General features: G+C 38.7%; 1 protein-coding gene across 3 annotated transcripts in view; it reads left to right on the top strand.

Moving 5' to 3' along the window:
- Positions 1-13,484, top strand: part of slc6a15 (solute carrier family 6 member 15) — a 31,468-nt gene extending 17,984 nt beyond the window's left edge. For all 3 annotated transcript variants that reach the window (XM_051657236.1, XM_051657235.1, XM_051657238.1), the window contains exons 7-12: positions 1,566-1,807; positions 2,370-2,559; positions 4,916-5,108; positions 6,146-6,305; positions 8,316-8,478; positions 10,279-13,484. In XM_051657236.1, coding sequence (XP_051513196.1) covers positions 1,566-1,807; positions 2,370-2,559; positions 4,916-5,108; positions 6,146-6,305; positions 8,316-8,478; positions 10,279-10,671 — 1,341 coding nt within the window. In that variant the 3' untranslated portion in view covers positions 10,672-13,484. The remainder of the gene's footprint in view (positions 1-1,565; positions 1,808-2,369; positions 2,560-4,915; positions 5,109-6,145; positions 6,306-8,315; positions 8,479-10,278) is intronic.
- The last annotated feature ends 788 nt before the right edge of the window (positions 13,485-14,272 follow it).

Raw genomic sequence — 14,272 nt, 5'->3', positions numbered from 1 at the left:
TATTGATGTGCTCTCTACAGTTAGTACTATCATACATTTTGTGTATTTGATACTGTGCATCAGTTTTCACGCGTATATGTCCTTACGTGTGATTATTCTGGCTGAGAGCGGCAGCGCGCACTCTTTCAAAAATTATTTTTTAGCTCTCTCGCCCGAGCTGTATGTGTGCGGGAAAGAGATCGTCATTCGCCAGACGTGCTCTGCCGCTCTCATCCAGAAATATCAATAATGTAAGTACACTTTAAAAAGTACGTTCCCCAACTCTGCAAATATTAAATAGAACAAATATTTTATCAGACTCACACTTACTACGTAAAGTCATTTCTAACTGAAAATGTTGACTATATCAACACAAAATCTAATTTAATATGTATCAGGGACATTTAAACTAATATGACGGCTGAAATGGACCATGATGGAAATTGTACAACTCAGTCCATCAAATATTTGTAGTGCAACCTCTGTGTGTTACCTGTAAAGCTGGCACTTGCGTTTCAATGGCAAAAAAGTGGAACACAAGTAAGGGGAGAAGTCTCTGTTCACCTATTATCCATACCATGGAGTGTGGTGGCATAGTGGGCTAAAGCACATAACTGGTAATTCAGAAGGTTGCTGGTTCAATCCCCACAGCCACCACCATTGTGCCCTTGAGCAAGGCACTTAACTCCAGGTTGCTCCAGGGGGATTGTCCCTGTAATAAGTGCACTGTAAGTCGCTTTGAATAAAAGCATCTGCCAAATGCATAAATGTAAATGTAAATACCAATTATAATGTGAAAAGAAACATAAGCCCAAGGTTTGTCAAAAATTTGACTTTAGGGAAGTAGGCTGTACCTGCACACAGCAGGAGGACTGAAAAGTGTAACGTGTAGTACTGTAGTATATAAATATTTTTTTTAATGGTATCTGATCTTTTCTGTTTTTATTTTATGTTGTATTTAATTTTATGGGCATTATTAAATGTTTTAAGATTACAAATTATTAAATGTATTAAACACATTAAATGTTTTTAATTACATTAAATGTATTTCACCCATAATTTTAGATCAAACTAAACTAAATTGAATGGACACATTGAAAATGAAGTAGAAATAAAAACTGAATTGAAATTTGAAATAATAATAACTCTGGTTGTAATGACTAACGCAGCTTTCTCTTTCTTTTGGTGTATGTTTGAGTGGAGGGGAAAAATCAACAAATAATTGAAATGTCAACAGAACACAGTAAGAAGTGTGTTGAAGGACAGTTTTGTCTTCATACACCTAAAGCATATGCTTTCATTCTGAAACCACTTAGAAATTTTTTCAGCAGGATACTAATAATTTGTTTTTTGCATTTATATTGACAAATTGTTTTTCATAGTTGTGAAGGTTAAAATAAGCTTAAAATATTGATGTTGAGTTTACGGTTACAATTTTAATTCAGATTCTTGAACAGATTCATTTGGACTTGGCCTGTTATGGACTCGGACTCGACTCTGACTCAATTGTTTAAAGACTCGGACTTGACTCAGACTCGATTAAGGTGGACTCCAACCCAACACTAACTTATACTATCTTCTCATAGCTGGAAATCATGCTGGAGCCCAAAGTGTGGCGTGAAGCTGCCACACAGGTCTTTTTTGCCCTGGGTCTTGGTTTTGGTGGTGTGATCGCCTTCTCCAGCTACAACAAGCGAGACAACAACTGCCACTTTGATGCCGTGCTGGTCTCCTTCATTAATTTCTTTACCTCAGTGCTGGCCACTCTGGTCGTGTTTGCTGTACTAGGCTTTAAAGCCAACATCATGATCGACAAGTGTGTGGAAATGTAAGTTCAAAAGTATTTGACTTAAGTATAAAAGGATTAAGACTGTTAGTTTGTTTTCTGACATTTTGAAAAGGTTAGTTAACCCAAAAATAAAAGTTCTGGGTCATTTATTTTCCCTCAATGTTCAAAACAAAAAAGAAAATTACTTTCTTCCATGGAACACAAGAGGAGGAATTTTGAAAAATGCTGACCCTGCTCTTTCCCATAACACCCCTAAAATTTTGCCTAATATCTCCTTATGTATTCCACGGGAAAAGGTCATACGGGTTTGCAACAATATAAGGATGAGTAAATTATTTTATTTTTTTTAGGTAAATTATCCCTTTAACAATTAATGCTTAGGCCATCCAGTCTGATAATTAGATTTACTTAATGAAACAGTTCAGTGGCAAATGGTTTCGCTTTACCATGTTTAAATCCATTCAGCAGAATTCTGCAGATATCCCCCAAAAATCAGTGCAAAAATTGTGGGGGAAAAAAATCTGCAGATTCCATCTGATCCTGGCCATTACCCAATGGCCTGTGTGTTGACAGTTCTTCTTTTGATGTACTTTATCTTAAGGAACACAAAGAAGATTATTGATTTCCTTGGCAAAGAGATCAATCCCAGTTTGATCCCACACCACATTAATTTCAGTCATGTTAGTCCTGAGGACTACCAGCAAATGACCAACATTATCCGGGGTGTGGTGGAGGATGATTACCCACGCCTAGGCTTAGACAACTGCGACATCAAAGAGGAGCTGAACAAGGTAAGATGGAGCTTAAGTCAACTGATACACAGTGACAACTGATATACACAAACTTTCCATGGAATTTAACCCTGCAGGATACTCTCTCACTCTAGTCATATGCTTTGAAGGATTGTCCAATACCAGTGAGCACTCATTATTGGTCAAAATCCTTTGTAAAAAACTGTTCCCATATCATACAGGAATAGATATAGTCTTATTAGTCACAGTTTCCATGGTAATGGAAAAGCTGGAAATATCAGGGAATTTTAAAAGTGTTTTCTAGACCTGGAAAAGTCATGGAAATGTATAACATATTAAGTCTTTATTGAAAATGTTTTCTAGTAAAGTTCTGCTCACAAATATTTCATCAGCCAGATATTGTTCTTTTTAAGAGTAAAACATGCTCACAATCCATAGTCACATTCTTTTGAGATTTAAATTTTTTAATCAACTGAAAATCAATCAGTCAATTTGGACATAATGATTAATTAGCTAATGTGTCTTAATTTGAATGGTTTTTAAAAATCTTTATCCATTAATCACAAACAAGGTCATGGACAGACCTGGCTCCACAGAGGGGCCTGGGTGGGCCTAGCCCACCTTGACAACCACACCCACCACTCCAGTTGTTCAGCCCACCCAGAGGGTCATATTGCCCACCTTACATCTTAGAGCTGGAGCCGGGCCTGTCATGGAAAATCATTGAAATCAATTGGTCAAAAAGTGTGTAAACCCTGATTGGTGTTGCCTGCAAATTACATTGATACTTGCTATTACTTTTCTAAGTGATCAGACTTATGATTTCTGGAGGACGATAAAACAGATAACAGAATCGTATAGACTTACAATGAGGGAGGGACCTGAAGCAGATTTGTAGAGACTTCGGAGTGGGCTTTTTTGACTAAAGCCCAAAGTATTCTTCGGTTTTGGTGCTAATGCGTGATGTTTATGTAAAGTCGACGCTCAGCCTTTCAAAGTATACTTCATTTGACTGTGCGTGCATACACAGGCGGTTGGCGCATGCGCACTACAAATGCTATGAGATACTGGACTATTTGTCTTCAGGAGTTTAGCCCCATAAAAATGTCTTTATATTCCTTGAGACTTGAGTTTTACAAATGCAGGTATCTCCTTACCTCCTCACACGAGTGCACATCTCTCTTGACGTGCATATCCTCTGTTGTTGTTTTTACATTCGTCTCCTGATATTTGCCGGCAATTACACCTTCTAACGCTTCTTCATGACAGCAAAGGCTCAATTGTGAGTGCTGCCACCTTGTGGACCCACTAATTATTGCAAATAATTCCAGATGCATGTGCATTCTGCACGTTCAGAGTACACACATTTTGATAAATCAGGCTGCATGTGTTCAGTGCTCGAGCACTCTGCTGATGACAAAATTTGTGCTACGCATCCTGTACGCAGATGCCTAGCATTCGCATCTGACCGAAGTATACTTTGGGCTTTAGACCAGTAAGTACCATCCAGAGCACCATAGCATCGTGCTAAAAACCACTCAGAACACCTTAGAAACCACATAGAAATGCCCTGGCAACCATCCACAACACTGTAGAATTGTGTCAATGAATTTTACATTGACAAGCACCACTCGTAATGTAAAAATCTAGTTTAACATAGCTAATGGACAATCAGACAGACATGCAGAGGATACATAAAATGCTATGAATCAACAGCCCAAAAATAATGTGAACTTCAGAGGAAATTGCAGTGCTTACGATTTAAGTGGCCAGGTAATGAAGGTAAAATGGTTTCCCCCTGTGTTGATATGGAAGGAAATGTGTGGGTGTTCGAGAGCACTGCATGATGAAACAAATGGAAATAAATGCGGTACATGTTGGCTGAGGTGATATCACAGTCTCTCTTTCTTACCCAGATGAAACCATATATACATTTACAAGAAGAGTCCTGGGCAGCAGTAGTCTCTTGAAAATCGGAGGCTCTTTCTATTCTCTGTCACTTTCATTTATGTATGCTTTGATGTGTTTTCTTTTACCCAGATCTATGTTTGTCAGTAAACCCTTTACACTTAAATGTGTTACATAATGAATGCAGTGGCCTCAAACAAAATGCAATTTTGTAACAGACTAGAATAAACGGATATAGTATGTACAGCACTGCTACTGACAGTGATCTAATGTTATTTTAAAATTTAAACATCAACACTTAAAAGACTATCACATGATTATATAAATTTCTTACATTTTCTGGCAATAAGCACCGCATTTTCTGGTCCCAAAAGAGTCCCTTCTACAATGTAAGTTAATAGGAAAAAAACATAAGTCTTATTTCTTAGAAAAGTAATTTTAGAGATACTTTGAATCTTTCAGCATCTTTCACTGTTCTCTCTCAAAGGCAGTGCAGGGCACAGGTTTGGCCTTCATCGCCTTCACTGAAGCTATGACCCATTTCCCTGCCTCACCTTTTTGGTCCGTCATGTTCTTCCTCATGTTGGTCAACCTGGGGCTAGGCAGCATGTTCGGTACTATCCAAGGCATCCTTACGCCTATCGTCGACACCTTCAAAGTGCGCAAGGAATACCTCACAGGTAAGCAAAAGCCAAATACCCATCACTCTTCAAAAATTATGGGATTTAATTAGATCGTTTTTTGGTTGTCCATATTTCAGAAAATCAAAAGAATAGAAAAAGGGAAGGAACCGTTGAACTTAAGCAAATTAACACTGCCACAAACAATATAAAAATAAAAATACAAAAAACACAGCATCCTTAAGTTACAGAGATAGTCCCACTAGTACAACTTCTAAAACAAGGGCAAAAGTTAACAAATGTGTTGTCGTGGGATTCTTGATCTTTTATACCAGTCCAGATCTTTAAAGGGGAGGTTCACCCAAAAATGAAAAGTATCTCATCATTTACTGACTCTTATGCCATCACAGGTGTGTATGACTTTCTTTCATCTGCTGAGCACTAATGAGGATTTTTAGAAGAATTTCTCAGCTCTTTTGGTTCATACAATGCAAGTGAATGATAAACGTAATCCAGAAGACTCTACTTGTTAAATCAATATCTTCAAAAGCGATATGATAGGTGTGAGTGAGAAACAGATCACTTTCACGTTCTTCTTCTTGTGTTTTTGGTGATTCACATTCTTCATGCATATCGCCCCCTACTGGCCAGGGAGAAGAATTTCAAGCAAAAAAAGATCTTAAATATTGATCTGTTTCTCACCAAATGCTATTATATCACTTCTGACGATATGAATTAAAACACTGGAGTCGTATGGATTACTTTTATGATGCCTTTATGTGCTTTTTGGAGCATCAGAATTTTGGCACCCATTCACTTGGATTGTTTGGACCTACAGAGCTGAAATTTTCAACTAAAAATCATAATTTGTGTTCTGCAGAAGAGAGAAAGTCATACCCATTTGGGGAGGCATGAGGGTGAGTGAATGATGAGAAAATTTTCATTTATGAGTGAACTATCCCTTTAATCACTAGGATAACTACACGGACAAGTTCTTCATAACTCAGAGCGTGCTGCAATTATAACATTTTGATGTGCAGTTTATATGTTATTTAGTTTAAATATGCACACCCATTCTTTCTCTGCTGTTTTTACAGTTGGATGCTGTGTACTTGCCTTCAGTATTGGTTTACTGTTTGTCCAGCGATCTGGGAACTACTTTGTGGCCATGTTTGACGACTATTCTGCCACTCTGCCTCTCCTCATCGTGGTTCTTCTGGAAAATATTGCTGTGGCCTGGGTCTATGGCACTGAGAAGTATGATATAAACTGCAGATCAAAGGTTTTATAGGGACTCAGCTTGAGTGTTATATTAGAGAGCTTACAGCGCCCTCTGGTGGCTTGAGTTTGATCTTGCATCTATGGCTGTTTTCAACAGGCAGTTATACAGGTGCATCTCAATAAATTAGAATGTCGTGTAAAAGTTCATTTATTTCAGTAATTCAACTCAAATTGTGAAACTTGTGTATTAAATAAATTCAATGCACACAGACTGAAGTAGTTTATGTCTTTGGTTCTTTTAATTGTGATGATTTTGGCTCACATTTAACAAAAACCCACCAATTCACTATCTCAAAAAATTAGAATACATCATAAGACCAATAAAAAAAACATTTTTAGTGAATTGTTGGCCTTCTGGAAAGTATGTTCATTTACTGTATATGTACTCAATACTTGGTAGGGGCTCCTTTTGCTGTAATTACTGCCTCAATTCGGCGTGGCATGGAGGTGATCAGTTTGTGGCACTGCTGAGGTGGTATGGAAGCCCAGGTTTCTTTGACAGTGGCCTTCAGCTCATCTGCATTTTTTGGTCTCTTGTTTCTCATTTTCCTCTTGACAATACCCCATAGATTCTCTATGGGGTTCAGGTCTGGTGAGTTTGCTGGCCAGTCAAGCACACCAACACCATGGTCATTTAACCAACTTTTGGTGCTTTTGGCAGTGTGGGCAGGTGCCAAATCCTGCTGGAAAATGAAATCAGCATCTTTAAAAAGCTGGTCAGCAGAAGGAAGCATGAAGTGCTCCAAAATTTCTTGGTAAACGGGTGCAGTGACTTTGGTTTTCAAAAAACACAATGGACCAACACCAGCAGATGACATTGCACCCCAAATCATCACAGACTGTGGAAACTTAACACTGGACTTCAAGCAACTTGGGTTATGAGCTTCTCCACCCTTCCTCCAGACTCTAGGACCTTGGTTTCCAAATGAAATACAAAACTTGCTCTCATCTGAAAAGAGGACTTTGGACCACTGGGCAATAGTCCAGTTCTTCTCCTTAGCCCAGGTAAGACGCCTCTGACGTTGTCTGTGGTTCAGGAGTGGCTTAACAAGAGGAATACGACAACTGTAGCCAAATTTCTTGACACGTCTGTGTGTGGTGGCTCTTGATGCCTTGACCCCAGCCTCAGTCCATTCCTTGTGAAGTTCACCCAAATTCTTGAATCGATTTTGCTTGACAATCCTCATAAGGCTGCGGTTCTCTCGGTTGGTTGTGCATCTTTTTCTTCCACACTTTTTCCTTCCACTCAACTTTCTGTTAACATGCTTGGATACAGCCAGCTTCTTTGGCAATGAATGTTTGTGGCTTACCCTCCTTGTGAAGGGTGTCAATGATTGTCTTCTGGACAACTGTCAGATCAGCTGTCTTCCCCATGATTGTGTAGCCTAGTGAACCAAACTGAGAGACCATTTTGAAGGCTCAGGAAACCTTTGCAGGTGTTTTGAGTTGATTAGCTGATTGGCATGTCACCATATTCTAATTTTTTGAGATAGTGAATTGGTGGGTTTTTGTTAAATGTGAGCCAAAATCATCACAATTAAAAGAACCAAAGACTTAAACTACTTCAGTCTGTGTGCATTGAATTTATTTAATACACGAGTTTCACAATTTGAGTTGAATTACTGAAATAAATGAACTTTTCCACGACATTCTAATTTATTGAGATGCACCTGTAGTAACCCAATACTTCTCTTTGACACATAAGGCATAGGTGACTAAGAACACTTTGGAACAGATGTCAGGTTGTCTTTCAAATGTCAAGCAGTGTCTTTGTTACCATCACTAAATAGCATATCATTTAAAATTCTATTTAGTTACAGTTATGTTAATAAGCACTACTATTCAACAAATTGACTGCAATGATTGAACATTGTTCAAAGCCCATTTGTGGACATATGTTGTAAAGTAGTCCATAAGTTGTAAGCAAACTCTGATCTAATTTGGCCTGATGAGAAGCTGAGTGGTTCTCCGTCTATGGTCATTCAGGTTCTTTGAGGATTTAAAGGACATGCTGGGTTTCACTCCATACCGCTTCTATTACTACATGTGGAAGTTTGTGACACCAGTGCTGCTTCTGGGCCTTCTGGTCGCAAGTATCATTCAGCTGGGACTGTCGCCACCTAGCTACAGTGCTTGGAACCAGCAACTGGTAGGTACTCTTGATTGAAAAATGTGGAAAAGAGGGCTGAGTTCGGAATGGCATGCTACCCATGCTACTCTTACTGCTTCTGCCATGTTTGTCTATGGCAGAAATAGTAGGGGTAGTATGCCATTTCAAACTCGGCCGAGGTCTTTAATCATCAATAGCTAAATCATAACAATGAATTCAAAGTGTTAAAATTTGAGGTGTTTTTACAAAAAATGGGTTTCGTTTTCAGGATTTTGAATCTTGTAACACAGAGACTCTTTATTTTTGTATGCAATTTTAGCTCCAGTTTTATATCTATTTTGTTTCTTGCAAACTTTATAATGTTCAAGAAATGTAGCATTAAAGTTTTAAAATCTCCCCACTCACAAAAAAAATAGCTCTGATGCAGCATTTCATTTTCACAGAACCATGTTTAAAACCTTAGGGCCTGTTAAATGTTAAAAACTCAGTCTTAGGGCCTTGTGATGCACAGTTTAGGCCCTTTCCCACCTACAGTCCTAGTCCTTTTTCCTTGGTAACTTTCTAGATGAGAACTCTTAGGAGGAACGGAACACCCGTGAAGACTTTTCCCCTGTTGCATTCGCAAAGTAACTACTGTAGTGACGTCATCTAGTATCGACCATTTTTATTCGGACATTATTTGCATGAGCATTTCAATAGCAACAACAACAAAATCAACAACACCGACAGAGGACGCCAGGATCAGAGCTACACTTTTGTTTGTTTAGGGCTGTTTTATACAAACTTTGGCTTATCAGTTAATGGTTTAAACAACAGTGTTTTTGGATGAATGGAACTCTTTAAACAGTTTAAAAAGTACCTTATTTCATCCTACCTTCATCTATCCTTATACAGCCTCCGAAGGCAGCATTTTCCAGTTTTCGGACATAGCCTGTGACTTCAGGTTACACTTTAAACTGGGCTTGCGAGGCATGCGTGTGGTGCTCTGTGCAGCAGCCGGAGATGATGAGACGAGGCGGAGAAAGCACTGTTTAACAGTGCAGCATATTGAAAATGCACTATAAACCTATTTATCAACACTATCATTTACAATAAAGGCTTTAATGACTCAACATAAATTACTGCACTAAATTAGTCATTTATTGACTTAAAAAGGCGTCTTGATGCAAGTTAACCAAGCAGTAACAGGCACGCAATACTTCCCTCATGTAAACTAGATTTAATGATGGTTTAGTGTATAATAAAGTTAAATTACCCACTCTCGATAAGCATCTGATTATTTATATCCGTCATCTCAGGAAAAAGTCGATGTTGTAATCCAGAAATCACTTTTTCTTTATAGTCGCACAGTACAGATGCGATGAAAACTCAAAGCGTGTCTCCCGATGAAGTCACACACAAATACACACTTACTGTATGTGAAACGGGTGATTCTTTGAATACTTTGTTTGTTAGTTATTTCTGTTCAGAGAATTACAAAATTGGCGCAATCCTCTCAGTAGCAGGCTTGCAGCTAATTGTTTACTATGGTGGGTATGAAGCTTCTCTCATTAATCAATGCAGGTTTTTGACCAATCACAGGATGCAGCACCTCCCACAGTCCCACAGTTCCTATACACTCCAAAAGTATTTACCCCGGAGTAGGAGCTAAAAATGTCCTCTAAAACGGCTTCGAGGAACAATAGTTCCTTAGTTGCGAAAGTGACAAAAAGCACTAGTCCTGGGGAAAAGTACCTAAAACAGGCTTCAGTCCCGCCATGGGAAAGGCCCTTTTTACCACAGGATTAAGGTGGAATTATTCTTTTGCCAGAATAATCCATGTGCTGTGTCTGTTCTCAGGCTCAAGAACAATCTCTCAACTACCCGCCCTGGGGCCTAGCAGTCTGCATCTCGCTGGTAGCCATAGCCATTCTCCCTGTGCCTGTGGTCTTCATTCTGCGCTGTCTGAACATAATCGACAAGAATGCAGGCAGTCTGTCCACAATCTCCTATAAGAAGGGTCACATTATCAAAGAGACCACTTGTAGGACCAGAGAAGAGGATGAAAATGATGATGCCAGTCTTCTCCAGGCAAAGACACCAATTGAAGCTCCTTCGCCCATGCCGGCTAACTACCGCAAGCAGAACGGCCCTCCATTGGGCAAAGACATCACGCTCAATGGTAGCTGTGGCACTGGATATGTAATGCCGAATATTGCAGACATTCCAGATATGCCTGAATCTGATTTGTGAGGACCTATCCACTTTCATGTGTACTGTGAGGACCAGTTTCATTTCATGTGTACTGTAAGGAACAAAATCCCTATGTTATATTTCATCATTTCTTCCCCTCTGCTATTAGCCATACTGGGCAAATTCCTTTGAAGGGCACTGCGGAAAGGAGGCACTACTCGTTGGGTCACTCCACATAAAAGTGAGCAGCTGTGTGAAGGGCCCTTCCAAAAGACCGTTAGCGAAGTGTACATGCAATGGTCACTTCAAGGTGATTCTGGGTGACGAGTCCTTGCCATTCATTTAAAAAGTTTAGGGTTGGGGTTAAGGCTAGTAAAAATAGGTCATTTTATGTAAGATGTTACTTGGGATTTTGTGGGAGTTTTCAAACCTGGCTCGTCTGGAGCATTTGTATCGGAACATGGTGCATTTTCTCCGTTAGTTTGGTTTATTTAGGCATGTATGAACACTGCAATCGCACTCGGATCCACAAACCCGGACCGATTGCAAATTAACCCTGAAGCGGTTTGCTTGTGGTAAGAACGCAATCCGAACCCAACAAACCAACAAATCAAACAATATCCCTATATAAACTATGAACATACCTGATGGATCTTAGGAGACGACATCTTTAGATCAGCATGTCACTGTAATTCATCATCAAAACGTGGATTTAGCCTTTTGGCGATTATATTAGATATAATTGCAAGTTTAAAATATGAGATGCTTTATAATTAAGGTAATATGGTAATTTTAGTACGATCGGTTCTCTCTTCTGGATAGTGGGCAGCAGAACACAAGTAGGACGGCGTTAGCAACTTTTTGACAGATAAAAAAAAATTTTTACGTGGCTTTCTGCTGTGTGTGTGTGTGTAAATGTTTATACTACACTGTGGGGACCAAATGTCTCCAAAGGATAGTAAAACCTGAGATCACCTACCTTGTGGGGCCCAGCCAGCGGTCCCCACAAGGGAAATTACTTATTAAACATACTAAACGATGTTTTATTGAAAATGTAAAAAATAGAAAAAGGTTTTTGTGAGGGTTAGGTTTAGGGGTAGGGGATAGAAATGATCGTTAGATCTGTAAAAAATCCATAAAATGCATGGAAGTCTATGGAGAGTTCCCACAATGATATAAAAACAAGTTTGTGTGTGTGTGTGTGTAAGGGAGACAGGGAGAGCTCTGTTACTGCGAGAAAAGGCACTTTAATGCAAATAATGCAAAAGCAACTAATGAAGGATAAAAATAAACATTACATAAATTTTACAACTCATATCCATCCGAGTGAAGGAAAATGTTTATTTGCCGTTCAACCTCTGGCTGGAACGCGCATTCTGTACCGTGCGGTGACATTTTGCATAACTGTGACATTAACAATACTTTAAAAATTTGTAATGGTTGACACATTTTTACAGGTATATAATTTTAACCCAAGAACAGCACAGAAACATTGTGACCAGTGAGGGGATAGCATGTTCACTGACTGTTATTAACACACTTTTGATCCGTTTTGAAATATTGCCTTGTGAAAGCGAACCAAACCAAGGAGAAAATGCAACATTGCTTCAATTTTAGCTTCTGTTTTAGAACAAATCAAACATGCTACAGGTCTGAAAATGCCCTGAAACCCTCAGTCGCCCTTCCAGAAGACAATTAGTGAAGTGTACATACAGTACAATGGTCACTTCAGGGTGTACCTCACGTAGTAATCACAAGTAATTTTTAAAAGGTTAGGGTAAGGATTAGGGTTGGGGTAAGCTTTATTAAAAATAGGTCATTTATTTAAGATATTACCTGGGATATTAAAACCCTCATTTGGTCTCATGTACCCAGGGACCATCAATGGAAAATATTCCTTACATATTTATATATTTTCATGTTTTCTTATTTTCTTAAATGTTTAATGCTATGCTATCAGGGTAACATTTAAATTCAAAATAAAGTGAAATGAGCAGGGCATAGTGATGCTCAATTTAAAATGGAATTTGCCCATCTGCTGCATCCAGCAGTGTCCCACCAATCAACATGTCATTCATCTCTTTTACCAGTCGTAATCAGTCTCCCTCTCTCATCTGTCCAATAACCTCACTCCCGCCCATATTTAACCTTCAGTTTGAACAGCCATCTTCACAATTCTCTTTCTCCTACACTGGTCCAGATAAAGGTCTAAATATTTCAAATTGTATTATATGTCTGTAGCAAGCATTGATTCACCCCTGATCCCCATACCACCCCGAACCCATTGCCCCAACTGTTGCACGCACTTACGCGCCTCTGTTCATCTGTAGGGGCCTGTAGACCCCTGATTTATGCTCTACTGTAGAATGGCTTGGCCTATTTGTACAAAAAGATTATGTTGCAAGTCAGGGCATTTACTGTCCACCCAAAACGAGATTAGAAGTAGTTTAGCAGCTTTGGAAATGTCTAGAATGTATGCGTAAAATGTGAAAAACATGCAGTACTTTTTTTTTTATGTAATCATTGTGCATCAGTGTTTGGACTGCATTTAAAACAACCCTAACTCCTCATTCTACAACTGTGTGCCTAACTAATTCTAAAATGTTAATAGAATACAAGGTGAATGTTGTGCATTTAAGGTATTCTGTAAATATATGAATAAATTATCAGAATATAGTTTGGATAACAGATCATGTTGATTTTGGTAAGAAGTGCTTAATCCAGAACGCTGACTTGTTTTGTTTGTATGTTTGCTGATGTGCTATCAATGTAAAGTGCTGTACTGTATACTCTGCCCACTTCCTGTAAATATTTTTTCATAAATTTGCTCAACGCGGTGTTTACTTTCTCAGTATTGAGATTAAAAGAAAGGATTCAAACACAGTTTTGCTTTGTTACTACCTTGAACTAAAATGGCCTAGAAGTGAAAATAGGCTACATGTAAGCTACACGTTAAACAATTTAAATGCACTTCACTGAGGCAACCACCCTCCACTTTGCGTCAGGTGGTTCTTCGCCTCCTCGTCGTGCATTAAAATTGTTTAAGGTACACCTAGCCATAGATTATCCTGCTTATACCCTGGTTACTTAATTGATTTTTACAGCGCAAAGTTTGACTGGAAGGAAAAAAATAACAGTTAACTTTATCTACAGGTCGTTAGAATAATTGGAAAAATTAACATGAGTGTTTTGGAAACCAAACACTCTTTAAAAACCGTGAATTTAAAAACTCAATCCAGAAATAATAGTAGCAACATAATGTAGAAGAATTGGCACTCCTCAGAACATGTAATATTTAATTAATATTCTTTGTTATTTTTATATTGAGGAAAAACCAGCATTGCTAATGTGACAGTTGTAAAAGTGGCATTTGTACATGATGAGGGGAAAACCATCCAAACGCTAAACCTGCATACTTTGATCTCTGAAGCATCCATATGGTATCCATTAAGGCTCAACGTTTGATTGAATTAAGAATGAAATCACGATGTGGCCTTGCATGATTACTACACCACAAAAGGCGGTTATGAAACAGTCTCCATTTAGAGCTTCAGTAAGTGACGTGTGATCGCAGGGTGCTCTCTAGTGCACATATTGAGCAGGGCAGCAATGTTAGAAGTTTTATCATATTACAGTTCAAATTGACTTGCCGGACAATGAA

This window comes from Myxocyprinus asiaticus, chromosome 26 (genome assembly GCF_019703515.2).
Source record: "Myxocyprinus asiaticus isolate MX2 ecotype Aquarium Trade chromosome 26, UBuf_Myxa_2, whole genome shotgun sequence".
Lineage (NCBI taxonomy): Eukaryota > Metazoa > Chordata > Actinopteri > Cypriniformes > Catostomidae > Myxocyprinus > Myxocyprinus asiaticus.
The sequence above is the reverse complement of the archived record's forward strand: the minus strand, read 5'-3'. Positions and strand labels throughout refer to the sequence as shown.